Source organism: Lissotriton vulgaris, chromosome 7 (assembly GCF_964263255.1).
Source record: "Lissotriton vulgaris chromosome 7, aLisVul1.2, whole genome shotgun sequence".
NCBI classification, from domain to species: Eukaryota; Metazoa; Chordata; class Amphibia; order Caudata; family Salamandridae; genus Lissotriton; species Lissotriton vulgaris.
The window spans coordinates 156401920-156428104 of NC_141695.1; the positions used below are offsets into that span (position 1 = coordinate 156401920).

General features: G+C 45.8%; 1 protein-coding gene across 1 annotated transcript in view; it reads right to left on the reverse strand.

Moving 5' to 3' along the window:
• The window catches only part of LOC147701048 (ly6/PLAUR domain-containing protein 3-like), a 475830-nt gene that overhangs the window by 45096 nt on the left and 404549 nt on the right, over positions 1-26185 (reverse strand). The window contains exon 5 of the mRNA XM_086929844.1: positions 16842-16982. Coding sequence (XP_086785970.1) covers positions 16842-16982 — 141 coding nt within the window. The remainder of the gene's footprint in view (positions 1-16841; positions 16983-26185) is intronic.

The following is a 26185-nucleotide window of genomic DNA, read 5'->3' on the forward strand; positions in this document are numbered from 1 at the left end:
GTGTTTGTGTATGTGTGTGTTCTTATGTGTGTGTGTTCGTATGTGTGTGTTGTGTATGTGTGTGTTGTATGTGTGTGGGGTTGGCAGTGTATTAGAGGTGCATTAGATGGCTTTGCTGGACTGTCATCTTGTCCATGCTGTAGGTGTGATAGGTGAGTTTAGTAGGTTTTTCGACATTCAAGAGTAGGGGGTGAGGCTTGCCTTTCGGTGGATATGTGACCTGAAAACTTTCCTCAACAAAGCTGCCTTCTGATCTTCAAGGACAAAATTAAACTAGTGTAGGTTAGTAGGCCGTGTCCTGTGCTCACTGTGGAAGCTCACACCATGTCTTTGTGGCTCACACCATGTCTGTGTGGTGTGTCCCCTGGGTGACAGTGTATGGGTCACTGAGTGTATGTGAGGGCTTAGTGAGTGAACTTCACAAGCACACCCGCAATTAGTGTATATTGCTCAGAGGTGCGTGGCACTGGCAGGGCCTTGCTTCAGAAACATTTCTATCTACATGTTGTTGTTATATGACATCCCTTTATTAATATAATAACTGCACTTTCACAATTGCTTTAATAACCTTATTGCTTCTCAAATTTGCTTGAAAATGCACCATTTCCCCTTTCTTTTTTCAAAATGTTCTCGGTGAGAACTCCCCGAACTCCCCTTAAGATGTTCAGACTCGCTTGCAGCACTCGCTCGCCACGGTGCAATCCAACAGAAAGTTTACGCCTCACCACTTTCAAATGTCACCAGCCACCACTGCCGAAGGAGGGACCCCCGAAGGGCCACACTCCACTGGTACCACATCCTCCAAGCCTGGTGCTGAGCCAGTTGGCACTGGAGCCACCGGCGATGCCAAGGAGGGCCTTGCACGATGCAAGGGTTCCGCCAACGTCCCAGGAGGGGAAGGAGGAGGATCCAGCGAGGCCTGCAAAGCCACCGTATATGCCTCCATCTGGGCTCTCGGCGCCCCCTCACCGGGAAACAGTGGATAGAGGGACAATACGCAGGGCCGCATCACCCACAGAGAGCCCACGCCCCCAACAGGCCAGAAATCAGCCCTCTGGGACAAACCACAACACTTACCCACTGGGGAGCTAGGCTCTTGCGGTACAGGAGAAGGATGAGGATGACGACGATGACGGCGACTTCAAAAACCTTCAGCCGAAGCTTATCGAGGTGACGAAGCTGATCTGGACATGCGAGCCGAGAGAGGTTTTGACCGGTGCTTCTGCCGCGACTTTGGCTTCAACTGTTGGCATGCTTTGCAATCGGTGTAGCCATGATCTTTCCCCAAGCACCACATGCAAATGAGGTGAGGGTCCGTCGCCGACATCAGGCATCCACAAGACAAGCATGTTTTAAAGCCCGAAGGCATCCGGACCTTGTTCCCAAAAACACTCCCAATAGCAAAGGGAAAGGCCTAAACAGGCCCGGAGCATGACCCGGATCCGCGTTGCACTCGGAAAAGGAAAAAACTGATGTAGGCGCACCGGGCCTGGACTTATGTGACCTCGCGGACATCACGTGCGCGGACGATGCCTGGGTGGAGTCTTGTGATGCCTTTCCCCCGGCGCGCAGGGATGCTGTGGCATAACGTTTTTCGGGTCCAGTCTCACACCTGGGGATAATTCTATGTGAAGGAATCTGCGGCTAGTAGTCTCTATCAGATAAAAGTAGTGCTTACAGACCAACCAACGAGATCCGGATCAGAGCATGTGAATCCGAATCCGGGCTTCTCTTTCATTTTCTAGACTATTTGACACACTCTCCTGCATCTTGGTTATCCCCTGAATACTGGGAGGCAATGAAGTTTGCCAAGGGGAAGGGGGGCTTCGGGGGTACATAAAAATGTATTAATTGCCTAGTTGTCAAAGGTCGCCTGGTGCTATTATTTAAAAGTGTGCAGATTTCATTAAGATATTAAAAGTACTTTACTCCATCTATGAGAAAATCGACATTAACAAAAAAAAATGCCAGAAAGCGTGTCAGTTTTCACAGTGTGTTAGACAGTACTCATTGCTTAGTTTCATTGCATTCATTTTTGTATTTACTCTTTTACACAGCATTCAAAGTAGGTTACCTAACCTTAAAGCCCCGAGTTGTTAAATGACCCATAGAAGGGAGTGTTTTACAGTTGAGCAAATGTGTCCAAATGAAATTTTGTTAGTGCCATAGATTGATCAGCCAATTAGGCACTCGATGAGCTGGTATTTAACTACACGTTCAAAACATACCTTATTGTGGCTGTTGTTTCTTTGTACACAACCACCTCTCTGAATGTGTTTATTAACACAGAGCTCCATATACCAGACAGTGCTCACAGAGGGGCGACTAAAGCACAGAACAAAATATATTCATTAATCCTGAGTGTGAAGGCACCCGGAAGGTTTAGGTGTCTGCACGGTGAGGCTAGGGATCCCAGTGCTTCTACAGACTCTGCCATGCTCCTCTGCTCCAGCAGGGCACTGCTCAGAATCTGTTGCTTCTGCTAAGAATAGGTGAGTGGGATGAGGTTGGGGCATGCAGGAGTTGCCGGCAGATTTCCAGGTTATTGAAAGTGATGATTCTGACGTGAGGCAATGGAGACTGACTTTGTCTGTTTGTCTGCACCAGTCTATTTCTCTACAATATAGCGGGCCCATTTTTATGTATCCATTTAACTCTCTTAGTTAGGAGGTACGTGAGCCAATATATTAATTAGCAGGTAGAGCCAACCGGAGACGAGCCAAGCGTATACGAGCCAGTGGGCGAGCCGTGAAAATGTTCGGGGTTAGATTTGGGGGGTCTCTAGTTGGTAGAGGTAGGTACCTTTGTCCAAATAGGGACCCTTGCGTCTAGTCAGGGTAAGGGGGTGCACTCCTAAAATAAACCCTGCTCACCCCCTTGGTAGCATGGCACGAGCAGACAGGCTTATCTCAGAGGCAGTGTGTAAAGCATTTGTGAACACATACAGTAATCAAGTGACAACACTACAGATGGATACCACACAAATTGTATATTAAAAATAAGTATCTTTTATATAGATTTCACACAAGACCATAAACTACAAAAATCCACAATACTGTACTTAAAATGGTAGAATTAGCTTAGTTCTCTTTAGATGTTAAAATGAGACACTTTGAGTTCAATGTACTTTTGGATGCGTAACGCTATACAACAAAAGTGTTGCAGGGAAGGTGATGTGTCAGTTCCTGACTAGCAGGAACGGTGATGCGTCGGTTTCTTACTGCGCTTCCGTGGCGGTGCAGCCAGCAACGCTGTGATGCGATGAAGATCCGGGGCGATGAAACAAAGATGGCGTCTTCTTCTTGATGCGACACGATGTGTGCACACCCGCCGGCCGCGCGGCGACTCAATGATTCTTCTGAGCTGCGAAAGGCCCTGCGACACGCTTCTCCGATGATGTGAGACGTCTCGACTTGATGCGACAGCTGCAGTGGCGATGCCCTTGTTCAGTGAAGAGACGACAGCGGCTGTGGCGGCGACACTCTTCACCGATGATGCAAGATGCTTCGGCTTGATGCGACAGCAACAACGGCAACATCCTTGTTCAGTGATGCGACGACGGGGGCTGCGGCTTTTCCGGTGATGCGAGACGCTTCTGCAATGCAATGCGACAGCTACAGCGGCGACACCCTTCTTCAGTGATGCGGCTGTGGCGGCAACACGCTTCTTCGATGTTGTGAGACATTTCTGCGATGCAACAGCTACAGAGGCGACACCCTTGTTCAGAGATACAACGGCAGCGGTGGCGACACGCTTCTTCTTCGGGAGTCGCGCTTCCAGCTTCTTGCGATACGCAGTCCCTCAAAAGGTTCAACACAACTGCAGACACTTCCAAAGAACTCTTGGGGAGCTGGTGGTTGAAGTCTGTTGTCCCTGAGACTTCAGCAGGAGGCAAGCTCTTTTCTCAAGCCCTTCACAAGTTGATAAAAGTACACACAAAGTTCCTTTCTCCTTTCTTTGGCAGTCAGGCAACCACTGCAGGCCAATCCCCCAAGCAGCACTTCAGCTTAGGGATAGTCTCTCCTCAGTCTCTCTGGTTCCTCTCCTCAGCAAAGGTTTCTTCTTGTTTCCCAAAGTGATCTAAAGTCGTGGGGTCTGGGTCCCCTTTTTATACACAGTTTCTCTTTGTTCTCTGAAGGCAGAGAGGCCTTTGTCTAGTCCAAACCAGTTTTTGCCAGTCCTGGAGCACTCTGTTTACATGATTCCTTCTTTCCTTTTACAGTGTAGGGCAGAGACATCAGACGCACCACAGGAGGTGGAGCCAGCATTGTGGAGGGAAGGTGTAGACCTATTCAGGTCCCAGGAGCAACTCCTCCCACCCATCTGCATGTAGATCTTCCTATTCAGCCCTGTGCAGACCCACTCTGTCTCTCTCACTCGAACTCTAGACAAGGAATACACAACCTAGCAGAGGCAGGCTTGGATGGTTAGACAAGAAAATACCTACTTTCTAAAAGTGGTATTTTCAAACACAGAATGTTAAAACCAACTTCATTAAAAGATGTATTTTATCATTCTGAGTTCAGGCATACTAAACTCAAATTTCTACCATGTTCCCTGAGTCAGTTAGGATTATAAGGTGTAATAATCAAACTGCCCATTCAGGCCTATGGGGAACAGGTATCCTTGCAATAGTGAAAACGAAAACGGCTGTAATTCAGTATTAGGACATGCCACATACATCAGGGCATGTCCTACTTCATTCTTAAAATGCACCCTGCCCTGTTGTCCTTCCATAGGGGTGTCTGATCTGAAGAAAAGGGGCTGGCAAGTGGGTGCACCTGCCCAGTCAGCAAGGCAGTACCAGACTGCACACAGGCTCTGCAATGGCAAGCCTTAGGCACACTTTTACAGGCTGCTTCTGTGAGTGGCACAACCAGTGCTGCAAGCCTCCCAGCAGCATTTTGATTACCAGCCCTGGGCACTCCTGGTGCACTGTACTAGGGTCAAACAGGTAAACCAAACCAGCCAATCATGGAATCACTAATCCATACATCAATTTACAATAGGGAGCACTTTCACTGTGCCACTGGACAGCAGTGATGCAGTGCCCAAAGCATGTAACACCAGCAAAAGCACATGAGGCAACAGCAAAAAAGTAGAAGTGAGACCCAAGCCAAGGTGCCAGGCCAAACACGTGTCCCCTCCAGCTGAAATGTGGGGAGAACTATCCTACCTCCTGAGAGTTCTCATCACTTAGGCGGAAAAATCTGGACAGACCATCAGCATTAGCGTGTTCTGTACCAGGGTGGTGTTTCACCATGAAATCCATCCCCTGTAGGGAAATGGACCACCTCAACAGCTGTGGATCTTACCCCTCATCTGCAGCAACCATCTGAGGGGCCTGTGGTCTGTCTGAACCCGGAAGTGAGTCCCAAACAGGTATGGTCTCAGCTTCTTCAGTACCAAGACTACAGCAAATGCCTCACTCTCAATCGCACTCCACCTCTGTTCCCGTGGAAGTAACCTCCTATTGATGAAGGCTTCGGGTTGATCTAGGCCCTCCTCATTCATCTGTGACAAAACAGCCCCCACACCATGCTCTGAGGCATCTGTTTGTACTATGAACTCTCTGGAGAAGTTGGGTGCCAGGAACACGGGCGCCGTGCACATGGCAGTTTTCAGGGCCTCAAAAGCTTTCTGACAGGTGTCAGTCCAAATCACTTTCTTGGGCTGCTTCCTGGAAGTCAGCTCTGTCAAGGGTGCAACAATGCTGCCATACCCCTTGTCAAACCTCCTGTAATACTCTGTGAGTCCTAAAAAGGCTCTCACCTCTGTCTGGGTTTTGAGGGGCTCCCAAGCCAGGATGGTGTCAATATTGGGCTGTAGGGGCGCCACCTGGCCGCTCTCAACCTGGTGTCCCAAGTACATCACGGAACCCTGCCCAATCTGGCACTTTCTCGCCTTGATCGTGTGGCCTGCATTCCGCAGCGCCATCAACACTTCCCAGAGGTGGTGCAGATGCTCTTCCCAACTGGCGCTGAACTCTGCAATGTCATCCAGGTAGGCGGCACTGAACTTTTCCAGTCCAGCCAACACCTGGTTGAACAACCTCTGAAAGGTGGCAGGGGCATTCTTCATCCCAAAGGGCATAACCCAGGACTGGTAGTGCTCATCTGGTGTGGAGAATGCTGACCTCTCTCTTGCCCTATCAGTCAAGGTGATCTGCCAGTACCCAGACGTTAGATCAAACGTGCTGAGTTACCGGGCAGCCCCTAACCAATAAATGAGCTCATCAGCTCTGGGGATGGGGTGAGCGTCAGTCCTTGTGACTGAATTGAGCCCTCGGTAGTCCAAACAGAACCGGAGTTCTGGTGTGGCACCCGATGTGGCAGCCTTTGGGACCAAGACCACTGGGCTGGCCCAAGGACTGTTAGAGGACTCAATCACTACTAACGCAAGCATCTTGGAGACCTCCTGCTTGATGCAAACTCTCACCCTGTCAGTCACCCTGTAAGTTTTGTGCTTCACAGGAGGACTATCTCCAGTGTCCAAATCATAAATGCACCAATCAGTGACACTGGGAATCAGGGAGAACAGATCAGAAAACTGTTACAGCAACTGGCGGCAGTCATTCTGTTGCTCAGTGGTCAGGGTGAAAGAGAGGTTGACACCATCCACTGACCCATCTTGCTCTGTTGCCGACAGGAGGTCAGGAAGAGGCTCAGTCTCCTCCTCCATTCCAGCATCTGTTGCTAGGAACATGCCAACTTCGGACCTGTTCAAGTGGGGCTTCAGGCGGTTGACTTGCCGGACCTTCAAGGGGTTCCGGGAAGACCGCAAGTTCACCAAGTTCGTAACAGGACCTTTGTGCTCCACCACCTCAAATGGTCCGGTCAACTTATCCTGGAGCATGCAGGGCTCCACTGGGGCCATGACCCACACTTTCTGAACAGGCTGAAGCTCTACCAGAGTGGCATTCTGGTCGTACCACATCTTCATCTCCTCCTGGCTGGCTTCCAGATTCGCATTAGCGAGTTGACTAAAATGCCTAGTCTAGTTTCTGAAGGCAAGCATGTAGCTATATTCATCCTGGGGAGGTTTCCTGGGAGGTTGCTTACAGCCTTCCTTGACCAGACTCTGAGCTTCTCTATGGTCACCCAGTGAGAGGACCTCTAAGGGACTAAACCCTAGAGATTTCTGTGGCAGCTCACGGTATGCAAAGAGCAGGCATGGTAAGAGGACATCCCACTTACGCCTCATAGGTTCTTCAAGACTCACAATCATGCCTTTTAGGGTTTGGTTGAATATTTCAACCAACCCATTTCCTTAGGGGTGGTAAGGAGTGGTAAAGTTGTAGATTACCCACACTCCTGCCACAGGGACTTCATATACTTGGAAATGAAGTTGGTCCACCGGTCAGACACTACTTCTCTAGGGAATCCCACGTGAGGGAAAATTCCCATCAGTGCTCATCCCACCACGGTGGCAGTCACTGTTCTCAGAATTACGACTTCCGGATACTGGGTGGCATGGTCCACCAAGACCAGGATGAGCTGTTGCCCATGGCTGTCTTGGGGTCCAGTGGCCCCACAATCTCAATACCCACCCGTTCAAAGGTGATGCTGACCACAGGAAATGGCTGGAGAGGAGCCTTTTACTTCCTCCCACTCTTTCCACTTGCCTTGCAAGTCTGACATGTCATGCAGTGAGTGTCTGAACTCCTGGGCATTTGGGTCCAATAAAAGCGGGTGACAAGCCTCTCAAAGGTCTTGTCCTGCCCCAAATGTCCTGTCAATGGCACATCATGAGCCAGCCCTAGTAGGAAGGCTCTGACGCGCTGGGGTACCACCAGCACACAGGCGGACCCAGGCTCAGCAACCTTAGGCTCACTATACAGGAGACCTTTCTCCCGGTAGATCTAATGTGACCCAGACTGATCACCTGCTGCCACAGAGCCATGAGAGAAGGGCATTCTTTCTGCTCCTTGCAGAACTCTTCCCTGGAGAGTCCTCCTTCTTCCTGCCAATTGGTCAGTTCAGGCCGGTCCCCCAGTTCAGCTACATGTTCTTCTGTAGGCTCCAAGGCATCCCGCTCAAGGTCTGCCTCCTCCTGGACCGTGGGAACTTTGGGGGCCAGTTTCCAGTGTTCCCCCTCTTCTCTTTAAGGCAGGCCCCTGGGCCCCCCTCAGGCTCCAGGTCCTCTCGAGCACCCTTACTGGCTGCCATGGACCGTGTGGTTACACACACCCAGTCAGGCAGACCCAACATCTCCAAATGAGCACTTCGCTCCACCTTTGCCAAGGTGAGCTCTCCAAATTGTTCCCTGACAAACAGTCAACAGGCATGGCGGGTCTCACAGCTACCTGAAGAGTACCAGAGACACCCCCCACTCAAAGGGAACCTGAGCCACCTTGCAGAGGCTCTGTGTTGTCAGCTGCAACAACTGGGTAAAATGCATTGGGTACAACCTGCTCTCGAGACACCAGGTGACACCTGGGGGTGCTGTCTTTCGAAACTGGCGGCACCGGGGATCATTCACCCTATGACCCAGGTACCCACACTTATAGCACTTCAGGGGTCCTCCTTGAACAGGTGGACCTGTTGGGGCCCCTGACTGTTTCTTGAGGGGATGCTGGGAACCTTTCCCTTGGTTCCCTTGGGGACTACTTTGGGGCCTTCTTTGGTACTCCCTCTGTTTACCCTTGTCCCCCCCCACTCTTCTACTGGAGACCCTGCCCACTCTTGGCTGACGTGACCCTTGTGGACCCGGGTGCTCACCCAGCGGTCCGCCACCTCAGCATGCTTCCTAGGGTTAGTCAGCCTGCTATCAATCAGGTGCTGGCATAGCTCTGAAATACAATTACCTGAAATAACCTGAAAATCATCAACTTTGCTACCCTTTACCCAACAATTCAATGCTCTGTAGAAAAAAAGTGACAAATCAATCCGAAGCAAGTTTACATCAATGGCAACTGCGTCGATTTTATTTACCATCTCAGCTCCTAAGCCCTGGATTGCCACCAGCAAGTCCATTAAAGATAGGACTGAGTCTGTCATTCTTCCAGCAGTCTCCATCGGACCCTGTCCTCCACTTTCCTCATCTGGTTCAGCAGGTTTTACGGTGTTAAGGTAATTAGCAATTTTATTGGCCTGTGCAGGTTTTGTTCACTTGTCCTTAACCATGACAGCTGGGGTCCTCAATGTCAATCCAACAATTTATTAGCAGGTCGCAACCAGGTACGTAGACTGGGAGTCCCCTATAGGACCGGGAATCCTATGGAGGGGGCTTCCCCGCAAGGAGCTGGCACAGTCTCACAACAGCCTAGGTGAGAGCCTATATAAATCACAGCAAGTACGTGGGAAGCCATCGGGACTCCACTCTTTTCAATGCCACTCCAAGGGTGCCTGCTCTTCCGATATGGGGCTATGTGTCAGCTAAAGACAGTAGGATCCGTGGATCAGTGGTCACAATGGGGGCCAGAACCTGCCCATTAGATGGACAAATCCTGCCTAACTCTTTTGTAGCTAGAAACACTGTCCCGCAGACAAAATCTTGTTCCTCATGAAGAATGCACTGCCAAGTTCTTCCAACAGGGTTCTCCTTGGGGCGTCCACATGCCCTGTCTGGTCCCTACCCAAGAGCAGGTACAGAGCTTGGTGGGCACCACAGCCCCTTAATCAGAAGCTTCACGACCAAGAGTGCTGTACCTGTCAGGAGAGTCATTAAACAAAGGGCAGCGCAAACAAGCTCCTAGTTCGGAGTGCTCCGGCCTGGGTAAGATCTTGCTAAACCTTTTCCAGGTCCTTTGGTGGTAGGCACCCGCGGTTCAGCCTTATCCCAAAAGAAAGCGACACCCCCACCGTCCTTGCTGAATTTTGCTCCCCTAGTAGGCCTTGGCATTGTCATTCAGCGTCCATGCTTGGGGATCGGGGCCCTCACACCACCCAGTCTTCCACCAACAGGCTATTCCAAGAAGTACTTGCAAAATCCTAAATGCAATGCAGATACTTCTCAAAGTCCCGAGATCAGAGCCACAGATCAGGCTTATAATATGAGGGTCGGGGGGCCTCCGGCATAGGCCGCACTGCCACCCTCAAATCTCATGATTAAACTATGGCTGTAAGTAAGATTTACAGTCCTGGCCTCATGAGGAACCGAGCGTAAAGCTACATTGCACAGCAGCATCTCGCCTTCGCTGCCAGCCTCGTGTGCAGAGCAGTCTCCCAGGGTCACAGATGTTTGTTTTGCAGGCACTCTTACCAGAGTCAGCACGCACCGCACCACCCGCTGATCACTGGGCAGCCACCAGATCTGGTATCAAAATGAATCACATTCCCCCTCCCCAGCACTGCTCGGTGCCTTCCGGAGTAGTGCACCATCACCCACATCGGGCTGGGCGAGACACTTCTTGGCTGGCAAATAATCTTTCTCCGGTTCCTCCAAGTAGGTCGGGCCTTGGAAGAAGCATTCCTAGCCCAGGGAAATCTTTCAACAGGGAGCCAGAAGCACAGGCAGACCGCTGATCGCCATCTGTACAGTGAAAGGACACAGCACGTCCAAGGCCCGGCCATGGCGAGGCCAAGCGCAATCCGATGTACAGCCTCTTAAATCACTGTGCACTGCAGTACACATGAGCCAAGTGGGTCTCCCCACAGACCCCCAGCACTATAACCAGGCGAGGGAGTGTAGAGGGGGGGGGGAGAATGGCCACAGTTACTGAAAGCAGAGGACAGGATTACTGCAATGTCAACGGGAGTGCAGGCAGAAGCGTCTAGCAGGCTATCTCAGTTGGCCACGCCCCGGTTCTGCTACATTTTCAATTATTTTGGGAACTTCCTGACTTAGAGTTCATGACCCCAAAATTGACTGGGAACTTCCAGTAATTAGTGAGTCAGAGTATTGCCTGAACAATAAGATCCTTGAGAAAGAACCTCCATTTCATAACTGTACAAAAAGGGATCTAAGAATCTAGCTGTCAGCTAGAGTTCACAAAAAGGTGCAATTCAGGAGGCCTATAAAGAAATCAGAGATATCTTCAGTCGTAAAAGAGAGGACTTATTACCACCTCATCTTTCCTATGACTCCAGACACCCCTATTTCCCACAGGAAAATCTATCTTCTCAAAAGAAAAGAAGAGGAAGTCTTGAAGCTAAATTTACCCAAACATTTAGATAAAGGGTTGATCTGACTTAAAGCACATGAAAGGACTAAAGCAAATGGGGACTATAGGCGATGCACAGTCTATTGCAAGTTGGATGCTATTACCAACAGAAATCATATCATCTCCTCTCATATCACTACTCTTGGATTAGAAAAAGGAGGCCAAGATATTTTCAAAGCTGGAACTTTGACAGGACTACATGTTGATCATAATTTGTTGGAAGGCTACTTGGAAGACAGCATTCAGTGCTCATTATTGACATGATGAGTATTGGTCATGCTGTTTGGTTTTAACACCCCTGAAGTCTTTCAACATTTGTTAAACGATATATATTTGTTCGACCGCATGCATCTACAAACAAAAAGTTATGAATAGGCTCAAGCAAAAAAAATGATCAAGTTACCTTTTTGGCATTTAAAATATTAAAATAAATAAGTATGGATAAAGAAAAGGTCTGGGCCTTCAAAAAACTAGCAGTTCCCACCTATGTCAAAGAAACACAAAGTTTCCTGAATTTTTGTATGCACGTTTTATTAAAGACTTTGATCACTGTCAAATGATCTCTTCATTTACTCAAAAAAGACAACCTCTTCTATGGGTCCAAGATAGGGGAACCTTCTTAAAGAATAGTTTAACACAGCATTCACAACCACTCTTATACAGAGACATGCAGTTCATTGTGGAAACTGATGCATGCGCATTGGCCATCTGTGATGTTGTGTCACATAGAGTTCCATAGACTGGAGATGTGCATCCAGTGGCATATTATTCCAGAATACTTTCCACTTCTGAATGCTATGCCATTATGATATGGAGCCTTTAGCAATAAAAGAGGGCTTTCACAGTGGAGTGAAAAACTGGAAGAAGCACTGCCTGAGATCACAATATGAACTGATCCTAAAATACCTTTGTATTTACACTCCTTGAAGTCTTTGAATGCTAGGCATGTAGGGTTTGCATTGTTCTTCTACTGATTTCAATACAAAACCATCTATAGACAGACAGATAGTCAAGCGCTTCAACACCCCATGTAGAGGTAGTAAGAGCAATATAAATGTTGAAATACAATACAATCAATATATCAAAGGCTAATGCATTATTTAGGCAAAGGAGAAGACAGAAAAACAGATGCCTGCTCATAACATTTTATTAGTCCCCCTGCAAGGAAAAGAGATTGTAGATCAATTCATGAAGTCAGAAAAGGGCAGATGGAGGGTGAACAACGGCTAAAAAAAGAAGTAAAGGATTCGAGGAAAATGGTAAATCCCCTCTAATATATTATATTTACCACATCAGGAATTTGAATTCCAGGTCATTAAAATGGTGCTACAAATTGCCATTGTACGACATCCGCAGCGAAAGAAGATGCAAGACCTATTACAAAGAATGCTTTAGAGGCCCACCATACTGATGTCAAGGAGTTTATCCATCAGTGTTTGGTTTTCATTCAAACAACGCCAAAACTACAGCAATGCTGCAAACCTTCCTTTAGCATCCCAGCCATGAACGATGCTCACTATGGATCCTGTTATGAGAATACCTGTAGAATTACCACCCTCCGAAAGCATCAGTGCATTACTGGTGATTGATTATTTCTCTAAAATGTAATATTTTGTACCTTTTAAAGGGTGTCCAAAGCAAACACAAGGAGATGATGGACGGAGCGTTGAAACGTTTCAGACACTTAGCCCCAGTCAGAGGTCTGGGTTGCATCCATCCTCATTCTTTAGCTCACATCGACACCCCAGTTCAGACCCAGCCATATGGGTCCTCATGGGAACAGTCTAGCCCGAACTGCCAAGACAGGTCTTCCCTGGACCGGAAACAAGCATCCTGGGACTGGTTTCAGGGTAACACCCCTCATCCGCCGGGCTATCTTGAATCTATGTCCAAAGTGAGCAAGGGACCCACGTCTGGGCATACCCTGCCAACTTAGTGCAAACAAAGCAAACAGAAGGAGATGACGGACTGAGAGCTGAAAATTTTAAGACACTTTCCCCCCAGTCACAGATCTGGGTTGAATCCATCATCGTTCTTTAGCTCACTTTGTCACCCCAGTTAAGACCCAGCAATATGCAAATCAGTCTTGAACCTGTTCCTAATGAGATCAGTCCAGCCCGAACTGCCTAGCCAGGTCTTCCCTGGACCGGTAACAAGCATCCAAGGACCGTTTTGGGGTAACATTCCTCATCAGCCAGGGTAGCTTGAATCCAGTGGCAAAGTGAGCAAGGGACCCATGTCTGAATGTACCCTGCCAACTTATGGCAAACAAAGCTAACACATGTAGATGATGGACGGAGCGCTGAAACTTTTCAGACTCTCACCCCAGTCACAGATCTGGGTTGAATCCATCATCGTTCTTTAGCTCACTTCACGACCCGAGTTCAGACCTAGCCATATGCAAATCAGTCTTGACCATGTTCCTTATGGGAACAGTATAGCCTGAACAGCCAAGCAGGGTCGTCCCTGGACCGGAAACAAGCATCCTGGGACGGGTTTCAGGGTAACACCCCTCATCAGCCAGTTTAGCTTGAATACAGTGGCAAAGTGATCAAGAGAATCTTTGCTTACCATGCCAACGTAGGGCAAACAAAGCAAACACAAGGAGATGATGGACGAAGCACTGAAACTTTTCAGACACTTTCACCCAGTCAGACATGTAATTTAACCAATACTTATATAGCGAACTGTGACCCAGCGGGTATCCTCGCGCTGTGAGACGAGGGGCCTGTGACAAGGGAGAAATTGACATTACGCTCTAGGGTAGAGTCAGGTCTTAATTTTCCTTTTAAACAGCAGTAGATCTTTCATCTGTCTCTACTCCGTGGGTAAGCTGTTTCAAAGCCTTGCTGCAGCAACACTGAAGGTTTGCCACCCCAGTCTAACTCTTCTGACCATGGGTACCTTCACCCAGTTAGCCGAGGATGACCGAAGACAGGGAGTAGGAGCATACCAGTTGAATTTGTTCTGCAGCGGTAAGGACCCCAAGCCAAGCAGTGCCTTAAACACGACACAAAGGCATTTAAAATGGATCCTCTGCAAAACTGGGAGCCAATGAAGCTCCACAAGGGCCTGGAAAGCAGAGGACTAGCGGAATCTCAGTATGACCAGCTTTGCCACCGCATTCTGAATTCTCTGTAGTCTCCCAATTAAATACTTCAGGGACTCCAGCAGCAAAGCATTACAGTAATCCAGTCTACTCATAATAACGCTCCTTTCTACCAGATCCCGTGTCTGAATAGGAAGCATGGGAAGAATTTTCCTAAGGGCTCTGATAAGGGAGAAACAGCTCCCAACGGCCTTGTTGACTTGTGTTTCCAAGGTCAACTTCTCATTAAAACAGATTCCCAAATTGCGAACCGTATTAGATGGTGCCAAAGGAGGATCAGCAGGAATGGGCCAGAAGTCCGCTGGGAGAGAGTATGGCACTCTCCTACCCCTAATTCATAAACTCTCTGTTTTATCTGCGCTAAATTGCAGGGAATTGTTTCTCAGCAAGTGTGCCACGTCCAGCATTCAGGCATGGAAATTATGTAGAGTGGTTGACTGATCACCCTCCAGGGAAAGGATGAGCTGGGTGTCATCAGCATAGTTCACCAAACCTATATCATAACATTTAATAACGTCCACCAAGGGACGCAGATAGGCATTAAATAATATAGGGCTAATCGCAGATCCCTGCGGAACCCCATAGCGTATCTTGGTGAACTGTGAGCGGAAGGGGGGGAAGGGCCACTGCCTGACATTTGTCAGACAGATAAGAGTGAAGCCACTTCTGTGTCAGACCCACAACCCCTACTCCTTCCAGCTATTTCAGGAGGACCTTATGATTGACTTTGTTGAATGCAGCAGACAGGTCTAACAGGATCAGTATGGCAGAGTGACCCCAGTCTGCACGCATGCGAAGATCGTCCAACACAGTCAGTAGTGCGTTCTCCGTCCCGTGTGCTGGGCGAAAGCTGAATTGACGTCCTTCAGTATATTTTTTGCCTCCAGAAACTGGGAGAGCGCCTTGCTTACCAGTCGCTCAATGATCTTCACCGGATATGGAAGGAGAGAGATTCATCTGAGTTGAGTCCATCATCGTTCTTTCGCTCACTTCGCCACCCCAGTTCAGACCCAGCCTTCTGCAAATCTGTCTTGACCCTATTCCTCATAGGAACAGTCCAGCCCGAACTGCCAAGACAGGTATTCCTGTGTCTTTTGCTTTCTTCACCCGAAGTGTGCCGGGTACATGGGTCCTGGTCTCACTGTTCCACAGGATTCAAAATAGCCTGGCTGATGAGGAGTTGTGCCCCAAAACCGGTCCCAGGATGCTTGTTTCTCTCCAGGGAGGACCTGGCCTGACAGTTTGGGCTGGACTGTTCCCATGAGGAACAGGGTCAAGACTGATTTGCATATGACTGGGTCTAAATTAGTGTGGCATGGTGAGCAAAAGAACAATGGATTTAAACCATATCTTCCGACTGAGGGTGAATGTTTGATTAGTTATGCATTCCGTCGATCATCTGTGTGTCTTTTGTTTAAAAAGGTTTCCAGCAACAGTAGAATTTGCTCAAGTGTTGCTGAAAAACTTATTCAAGCTTTGTGGATTTGCTGCTGTCATCATTACAGACTCAGGAGCTCAACTCATTGCTCATTTCTTTAAAGAACTGATGAATACCATAGGAGTCAAACATTTCCCACCAACCAGATATCATCCACAGATGGACAGAGAGGTGGAACTAGGCAAAAGAACAATATATAGAGTACTTTTTGTTGGAGCACCTGGATAAGTGGAACAACTGGATTTCCATTTGGGACTTTACCTATAACAAAATGTTTCTCACCTTCACGGGAACCTCGCTTTTCTATTGCTCTTCTGTTATCCGCCTTTGCAACTTTCTTGCCTGTCTTTTTTCTACCACAGTCCCCTTGGTTACACATTTCCTTAGGCACAATGGTGAATTTAGAAAAAGCATTTATCAACATGTTCTTAAAGTCAAAGCAGAACATAAGACACCATAGACCCAGTCCAGAACATAAAGATGGGAGATTGTTTGGCTATCAACAAAACATCTTAATTTACCTATATATCTGGTATAAACATCCGGTATTCGATATGTCTCATGTTAGGCCATCAATCTATTGAAAGTAGAGTCTGAAAAACATGTATCGATTTTGGTCATCTCTGGAACATTACGTCCTAGAAGGGCTATGATGACTCAGAGAAAGAGTCAGTCTTTTTCGTGCATGGCCCTTTACTGGTTTCTCAATTTCATTAACTAAATCTAAAGAAACCAGGTCCCAGTGTAAGATCAATGGAGGAAAGTCTTGGGGAGAGGAGGGAGAACTGTAGACTGTAGTCAGGATTTGCAGGAAATATCATGAAAGCACAGTGCCTCTACCCAGGCATGCAGGTTTCAAACCTTCCTATAAGTAAGGGACAGAAGAGGTCAGGCCTGGCAAATATGGAGAATGGTGACAGAAAAGTTAACCTAGCACTCACTTCCGGGTTTTGGGGGGTACTTCTGAGACCTAATATTTCAGTGACCTTATAAGTGATAAAAGGGCAGCGGAGGCACTGGGTCGGGGCCTGAGAAAACCTGGCTTTTGACAGTTTTTCACCCATTTGTGATACTTCGGTTTTGTTATTTTCCCCCTTCTTGTCTTCTATTCAACAGTTTGTTCCATTTTGGCCCTTTCAATTAGTTCCTGCCTATCTGTGGTGCTCAGTGGATGAACGAAGAGGCTTTACCTAGAATTATGGTGCCAATCCCTTGATAGCAGATTTGAGCGTAATCCGGGCATCTCACAACAGCAGCATTCTGAGTGGAGCACTGATATCTTGAGGTACTGAGGCAGGAGTAACATTCCCGATCTTTGGGGACCGAAGAGACTGTAAGGAAAGAAAAGGAAATATGTTGCTTATCATCCTAAGACAACACAGTATGTTTACATCAGCGATGCCCAAACACACAAGACTCTAAGAAGGACAAAGTTGAGCAAACCGGTGGCCCTAATGTCAGAGTCCCATTTAGCAAACTCTGAGATGTACACTTAAATTCCTACAGTACTTTGCATCCTTTTTAATCTTAGAAAGGACCTGAGCCAAACAAGATCCTTCTATGAGTAGGTGTATCTTACTCCTGGAAATTGAGGAGTAAGTCATAGCTACGGTGAGAACCTAATCTTTGTGAGTCAGGTCCCAGGCAATAAAATCTAGGTCACATTTAAGTAACATCTATTTATACCCTGGACCAATTTGATGCTTTTACATACATCCCTGATACTTATGTACTTGCACCACTTTCATTATGCATCCTACACAGTGCAATCCTGATGCAACAGCTACATGTACTATCTTAGAAAATGTAGTCCATATAAACAACTAAGCGATAATACCTTGGATAAAATTTTGATGGACAAATTCTCATTAAGTGTTTTATTCTACTTTTGCTAGCATCGTATCCCTTATAAGCGAGAGCACATGGTATCTGAAGGTCACTTTTATGTGGTCCACTTAGGGATTTGTTGAAAATTTTTAGAATGTCAGGTCCATCTTAACATGTACAGAATGTTTCACTGGGCTCCAAATAGTATCTGATGATGATTCAAACTTTGAACGAGGCAATAATTAACAACAGTTTGCCTTCATTGCATCCATGACAAACAGCTGAATCGGTACTCAGGACCAGATTTACAAAGATTTTTTTTTTTTTTACTTTTTCAAAGCAGACCAAATAAATCCTTTTGAGTGTTTACAAAGAAATGCAAATGGTCATGTATGTTGTATCCTAAAAACAAGTAACACAGTGCATTGCACTGCCTTGCATTACTTTGCATCAGGGAGGCATTCCCAGGCTAGTGCACGGCTATGCCTTGCATTACTTTGCATCAGAGAGGCATTCCCGGGCTGGTGCACGGGCATGCCTTGCTTTACTTTGCATCAGAGAGGCATTTCATGCCTGGTGCACGGGCATGCCTTGCAGTACTTTGCATCCGGGTGGCATTCCCTGGCTGGTGCATGGGCATGCCTTGCATTACTTTGCATCAGAGAGGCATTCCCGGGCTGGTGCACGGACATGCCGTGCATTACTTTGCATCAGGGAGTCATTCCCGGCCTGGTGCACGTGTATGCCTTGCATTACTTTGCATCGGGGAGGCATTCCCTGGCTGGTGCATTGGCATGCCTTGCATTACTTTGCATCAGGGAGGCATTCCCTGGCTGGTGCATGGGCATGTCCATGCATCCACCCATCAATAGTGATGCAAACCAATATCTGCAATGACTTATAAACAACAATTTTCTCCAAAATCCTCCACCTCCATGAGGATGGAGTAACAGGGGAAAATATTTAATTCTCCTCATTATTTCCTCTTTGCATGTGTGCTGCATTCTGCACAAAAACTATTGTGATCACAACGTAGACATACTTGCACTATGGTGCAAGTTTGCCAGCATGAGTCCTAGGCAGCACAACATGTTGTGGGGCAAGGAGAGAGCAGAACGGAACCATTTTTTATAAGATATGAAGCAGTTCCGCTCTCTACTATTCAGCAACACAGCACAACAACTTTATTCCTGCATTGCATTAACTTTTTGTAAATCAGGCCCTAGATTCTAAAAATGGGTGTTATGTTATTGGCTGCTGAACACGTTATTGTGAGTAACAACTATTTATTCTATTTGGTAGCTAAGTGGACCAGCCCTTTACTCTATAGCCCTTGCCCTAACCTGCTTACTCTTTGTGCAGGAGTAGTTTGGTTTGGTGAAAGATCAGTTGACAACCCTGGAAGGTGACTCCCTGAGTGACACAGACCGATGTGAAGTACTCCCCAGCCCGCTGTTCCACAGTTTTTTCCTGAGGCCAGATGAACAAGTTAAACAGTATTTATTAAGGTGGGCGCTCTACTTGTTTTTAACAATGTGTAGGCTTGAAGGGGCTACTAAAATGGGAGTGCTAAGCAGCCGTGCGCAGAAGGCGCATCACTGGTGTGCTAAGGATTGCCTGTCTGCAACCAATCCACAGTCCAATCCAGGCTCAGCACCAGTCCTGTTGTCCATCTTTCTCCAGACTTGGAAGCTCAAACCTGGGTGAGAGAGGAGTTGCTCAACCTCGGCAGTGAATGGCTGGGCCCTGATAAATTGTCAGGTAGTATGATTTTATGGCTTAACTCTAATTCCTGCTTTTCATATACAGACATTTGATTTGGGAAGGTCGGTAAGATGAAAGATCTCATGAACGGCAGCCCTAAGTTGCCATTACAGCTGGATAGACACAAGAGTGGATAAAAGGTAAGGATATGCGGGATTTTAAGCCGGTACCTTGTGAGGTCGCAGACAAAAATCCTGGGATAAGGACTATCTGAGATGTGCACTAATAAATTCTCAGTCGATGGTTAAACATGCCATGGAGGTCTATGAGCAATTGACTCAAGGCAGTTTGGATGTTCTTTTTGTTACTGAAACATGGTTCTGAGATACGTGCTCCCCAGATATAGCAGAAAAGCTCTGCATAGGATTTGGTATTCTTCATCTCCACCACCCTCTCGGATGAGATGGTGGAGTGACAGTAATAGTGGATGTTCAGTAGACCATTAGAAAACTTACATTAGTGGACTTCCCCCTAGCAGAGTTCTAGGTTTCTTAATTACATCCCCAGCCTAAGTGCTTCTGAGTGGTGTCATTTGTTATTGACCGCCGGGTCCAGCCGAATCTTTTATCAACCCTTTTTTTAGAGCTTATACTTCCTTTATCTTTGGCGCATGCTAATTTTATAGTAGTAGGAGATTTTAATGAATGAGCAGAAATCCCTGTGAATCTGTTAGCTGAAAAGTTTGTGGACAAAATGGCAGGTTTAGATCTCCATCAAAAATTCAAGGATTACCACATCAGATAAAAAAATACACTGTGTAAGAAAATGCCCTTTTTGTGCCCTCACCCCCAATTTTTGGCTGGATTTTATTGCTGCTGTACAGACAATACACTCCGGTGCTCTGACGTCTTGCACCTGGTGTATGTGCTCTGACCGCAAAATATGTGTACGAATGCCCAATCCCTGTTTTTTTAAGTCCCTGGTATATGGTATCTTGGGTAGCCAGCGTCTGTAAGTTCAATTCAATTCAATTCAATACACTTTATTCGATTAGATTAAAATCATAAAAAGACACAGTATAAAAATACATTAAAAATACATACAATCGATGAGTGAATACTATATAAAATCGGTGATGTTCATAAAATTTAAAAGCCAAATGCCACGCATGATTTAGTTAGCAGGAAAGGTGCAAAGATACATAACCAGAATACAATAATCTCTAGTAAAAGATAGGACATCATAACTCCACGTGATTTATGGGTCTGTAAGTTGAAGGTCGCTAGTGGACTGCAGTAATTTGTGCACCACCACTAAAGTGACAAGTGAGACCATAACTTTGCCTGACACTGCAACCTAGAGTAACAATTAACAGGAGTAAGGCCCGTTAACCCAGGTGAGACCGGGCGCAGTTTGCAACAAAAAACAATGTCTCAACTGGAGAATGTTAAAAAAGAACAATTCAAAACAGTGAAATAAATTATAATTGGGAAGGGGGACAAAGGGAGGGAGACCACAACGTAAGGGTGGGGGAAGTAAATAAACTATAATTCCGTAAGTAGTTAAGAAGCACTACAGTACATAATTATACAATGACCATTACACACAAGGTGAGCACTTGGCGTGCTAGTGAAGGTGGACGGCACAGTGACACAAGGGTGCGAAAAACAGCGTGAATGGTGACAATAGGTTAAATTAAGATGGTCAAAAAATATGCAGATTATATACAGTCTTTATATACAAGATATTCAGATAATTGAATTTGACCACAGTAGCACCTGTGTTCTAGGCTGGATAGTCGATGGCGTTTCAACCTGAAAGATTACAGGTCATCATCAGGACAATGGTCATTAATTTGAGTGTAGTGCTCTATGGGAAAATGGAGGGAGAATGGATCAAAACGTGAGTGGTCCGAGGGGACAAGGAAGCGAAGGTAAGGAGAAAATTGAGAAAAGTAGAAATTACCTAGTAAAGAGAGTACAAAGTGGGTGTAGGGGATCACAAAATAATTAAGATCTGCGATTCTTCAGGGAGGTTTGTGAAGTCTGTTGGGGAATAGACAGGGTAAGGGAGATGTAGGGGTATTAGGTAGGCATCAGGTGCTGAAGGGGACAGTGTCTATAAGAATGTACATAGTTACACAGGTTATAAGTCCAAGAGCACAGTGGCAATGTAAGAGTGATCAGGGAGGAGCCTTGGAAAGAATCCAGAATCAGCCTGGTTAATGGGCGTGGAGGATAATTCTGAAAAAAGGCATGAGGAAAAGACTGACTCCGGCAACCTGACCGCTGCAGTAAGGGTTGGAGCCCATTCCTGGCATGTGACACGTCTCACTCTGTCATGTTGCATATGCCACAGCTGATGTGACATGCCACAGATGTTTTGCATAGTCTTTCATGATTATCAGTTGATGATTTCCAAAGGACTATCTTTCACTCTGCTAACATAAATAAATTGTTTAATTAAAGAAAAACAATATAATAAAAGAATTTCCCCAGGTGGGGTTCAAACCCTTGTGAAAAGCATTCATAGCCCCTGTTTCCTACCACTGTACCATCTGACCTGCATAGATTTTCTCAGCCCAAAGCCTTTGTGTCTTAGAAAAAGGGTAATGTCCCTCTTCTGTTTCCATGCTGTTTTTCTTCTTACATGCTACAAATCTACACTTGGTTTTCGTTATTTATAAACAAAGAGCCCTTCCTTCCTCCCATTCTGGCACTTGGCCCATGCATTTAGTTTTCTTACACAACCATTTCCAAAGTCTCATTCCACAAATTAAGTGATTTCTTTCATAGCAAACCTGGTCCCCCTTCCACGTGTCACAACATGTCACAAATCTCTGACATGCACTGGCTTGACTAAAAAGGCCACAAATCTCACAGACACTGCTAGGGGTGATTTCCAAATGGGCATCTTTCATTTGGGTAAAATAGAAAAAAAAAATAGAAAAGAATATAGAAATCGATTTCCCCCAGCTGGGGTTTGAACCCATGTCAAAACGCAATCATAGCCCCTGTGAACTACCACTGTACCATCTGTTTTGCATATATTTTCTCAGCCCTAAGTCTTTGTGTCTTGGAAAAAGGGTAATGTCCCTCTTCTGTTTCCATGCTGTTTTTCTTCTTACATGCCACAAATCTACACTTGATTTTCGTTATTTATAAACAAAGAGCCCTTCCTTCCTCTCATTCTGGCACTTGGCCCATGCATTTAGTTTTCCTACACAACCATTTCCAAAGTCTCATTCCAAAAATTAAGGGATTTATTTCATAGCAAACCTGGTCCCCCTTCCACGTGCCCCAGCAAGTCACAAATGTCTGACATTCACTGGCTTGACTAAAAAGGCCACCAATCTCCCAGACGCTGCTAGGAGTGATTTACATAAGGACATCTCTTATTTGGGTAAAATAGAAAATAAAATAGAAAATAATATACAAATCAATTTTACCCAGCTGCAGAAGATATGCAGAAGGTATTTATTATTTGCATAGTTACTTAAAACCATTGCAATACAAAGTTTAAAATAAAAAAGATGTCAATAAAAACATTTTAATTGCCTCTCTATACAAAGGAGGAAACAGTATATCAACTTACACATTTTCCTTCCTAAGAAAAGTCATGAAATCTCATGATTTAGTTAACAATCAATAAATAATGTAGATCCATTCAAATACTATCTAAAAACAGTTAAAAACAGATGTTGGCAAAATCTTTCCCTCAACCTTCAAAGTTTTACAAGACTACTGTTCTGCTGAGAGTCAGGAAATACAAAAATGATCTAAAAGACAGTTAAGAGCATGTCATAATGTTTTCTTTTCTAGTGCGTTACTGAGCTTCACAAATGCAAAAAGTATCTTAAAGGCGATTAAGAGTCAGCTTTTGTCATTTTCGTTTCCACTGCTATCATAAACCTCACAAACCTACAGTTCAACTGGGGATCCTTGGGTTCAAGGCAGGCAAGAACTGCCTGTCCGCGTGAGCGAATTCCTCGTGCGTTAAAATGGGATTTTAGCAGGTGCTTTCGTTCTTCCAGCAATTTGTCACAGGAGCACAGCAAGTGCGGCATGTCCTCAGGCGTCGAACCACATAACCGACAGAGGAGGCCCGCCTGTTCTTTTAACCAGTGTGGGAAGTGGCGGATGCAAGGTAACAGACCCAGCCTGTACTTTAAGAACCTCTTTTTTGTTGTTTTTGAGTATCCTAGTTTAAGATAGGTCTGCGGTATCTGAGTGGAATATGAGTTCTGGATCATCCAGCAATGTGACCTCTTTGTGAATGATGCCTTGTCTTCAGTCCATGAGAGATACTTTATTGTTTTCTTGACCAATCTATTCCCAAAGCTGTTGTAAACCAAGATTTTTTGTTTTTACTCCCAATGTTAGTCCTTTCTCGATTTCCTGCATGTCACTTTCCCTCTATTTACATCCCCTCGCGCGAACCGCGCTAACCATATCGGAACATCCAGACCTTATACCTGAAGCAGCGACTCACTCCGCTACCTCTATGAAGTAGAAAAACAACACAGGGGCCAAAGCTGAGGAATACTTCGAACAATGGGGGCTGGGAATTTGATTTAAGCAAAAACCACCTGCTCAATAATTTTAGCAACGTGAAAAGATTTATTCTTTTTCAAGTATTTTTTCTTTGTTTGTTATGCAATCTTTTAGTGCAAGGAGAAGCAACAATTTTTATATACAATATATACAACACTATGACAAGAAATTTGGCATTTCCATACTTCAATCATACATGGCCGTCCAGTCATACAATACCACATTCATACACACAATAAAATGAACAAAAAGGAACGATAAAGAACAGAAACAAATGGATCCACGTATCGGTCAGCAGTAAATTGGAAAGAATCCCTTTTGATTATGCAATTTTAAAGTCTTTTTAGTGAATTAACACTGAGAATGTATTTCTCTGGAGGTTGGTGAAGGGACTTTGTTTTTGACACAGCACGTGAGGAGCAGATACGGGGATGAAGTGGTCGACGCGTTTCAAACCCCACTCGTTATAGGGGTTCTCCTCAGGACCTAATGGTTCTGGAAAAATAAAAAAGAAGGGTGCTTAGGGGAGGAATCCTTAAAAGGCAAAAGGAGAGACACACATCCCGTGGATACAACAGCCTACCTTAGCCTTCAAACCAAAAGTCATGAAAATCCAAAGGCAGCGAGTCAAGAAGTTCGATAGTAGAGTGCACGTAGTGGCTGTAACCGAAAGGACAAACGTTCTGGCTTTAGTAACATGCATTTATTTATTCCCATTCATTCAGTCTAACCTAATGTGCTGCTAGGCGGGGCTCTTACCTGGAGTTCGACCGGCTAATTGCTTGCCGTCGGGTCCATCCTTCTCCTTCGCTTCCGCGGGGAAAGTTTTCTTGTTACTGAAAAGAAGCGGTGACAGGCAGTCAGTATTCGGTAAAACTGATCGGGTGTACTGGCGCGTAGAGATGTAACAGACAGCCGCATTCGACTGGCAACATACCGATGAAGACAAAGGCATCCGTCCTTGTTTCCGTAGTGCAAGTTGTGAAAAAAATCGCTGATGGCTGAGACTTGCACTTCCTGGTTTAAGAACCCCCAAGTGGTTGTGGGACTTGTAGTTTGGTGAGTTAGACCAAGTCGGAAACCGGCAAAAGGACAAGCCGGGAGGCATGTCAAATGAGGATTTTGGCTGAAGCAATTTAGATATTGGTTTTATATATTTCAGAGATCTCATTCAAGCCTTTTAAGGCTGTGTTAAATTTCATTATCAGTAGAGCCTCACGTTGAGATAGTTTCGCGTCCAAATCTCCTCCCCTTGGGTCTTTTTCGATCTTTGAAAGCACGGTCCATTTCAAGTCAGTCAGTTCATGTTTCATCCTAGCCCAATGATTGACCAATGGGGCATTTTCAACTCCTTTCCTGATCCTGGATTTATGCTGAGTGATCCTACTTCTCACTTCTTGTGTGGTTTTACCAATATATACCAAAGGGCATGGGCAGACAATGGCGTACACAACATTTTTGCTTTTGCAGTTTGTAAATGTGCCATGTTTCCAATGAATGTTGTCAACACTAAACATCGAATCTTCGATTGTTTCATTACAACAGGTGCAAGTTCCGCACTTGTGGTGGCCCTTGGTAGGAGGAAGTCCGAACAGGCTTTTCAATGTTGGTGCTTTTGCTTTAGGGAGGGCAGCTCTGACTATGTGATTGGCTATGCTCTTTTCTTTTTTGTACGCGAACAATGGAGGTGTCAAGAAATCCTCATGAAGGTCTTTTAATAGATGCCAGTTAGACAGGATCAATTTCTTGTATGGATTGGCTGCTGGACAGAATGTGGTAACACAAACCAATCTTTTTAAGTCTTGTTTGACTTTCTTTTCAAGTAGGGTCTCTCTGGGAGTCCACCATGCTCTTTTGAGGGAGTTCTTTAAAAGTTTTTTGGGGTAACCCCTTTGCATGAGGCGTTCTTTCAGATCGCCAGCATGTTTGAAGTATTCCGCCTTTCCTGAGCAATTACGGCGAATCCTGAGGAATTGTCCGTAAGGGAGATTTTGTTTCATATTGCGCGGTCGGTTACTGGTGAAATGCAGCGCCTTATTCCTGTCAGATGGTTTTCGGAATAAGGTGGTATTTAGTCCCTGTGCTGTAGACTCTATTTTCACGTCCAGAAATGTAATGGATTTGTTGGATGCTGTGGCTGAAAATTGGATGTCAACAGTTCTTGAGTTCAGCCATTCCACAAATAGATTCAGTTCCTCCTGACTTCCTGTCCAAATCAGGAAGACGTCATCTATATACCGCATATAGTTGGAAATACGGGGACTGAATGGATTATCATTGTATATGAATTTCTCTTCATATAATCCCATAAACATGATGGCTAGCTCTGGAGCAAAGGGGTAACCCATAGCTACCCCTTTTATTTGGAAAAAGAACTCAGAGTCGAATGTAAAAAAGTTCTTTTGCAATGCAAAACGGGATAGGTCCAATATAAAATCTGTAGGGACTCT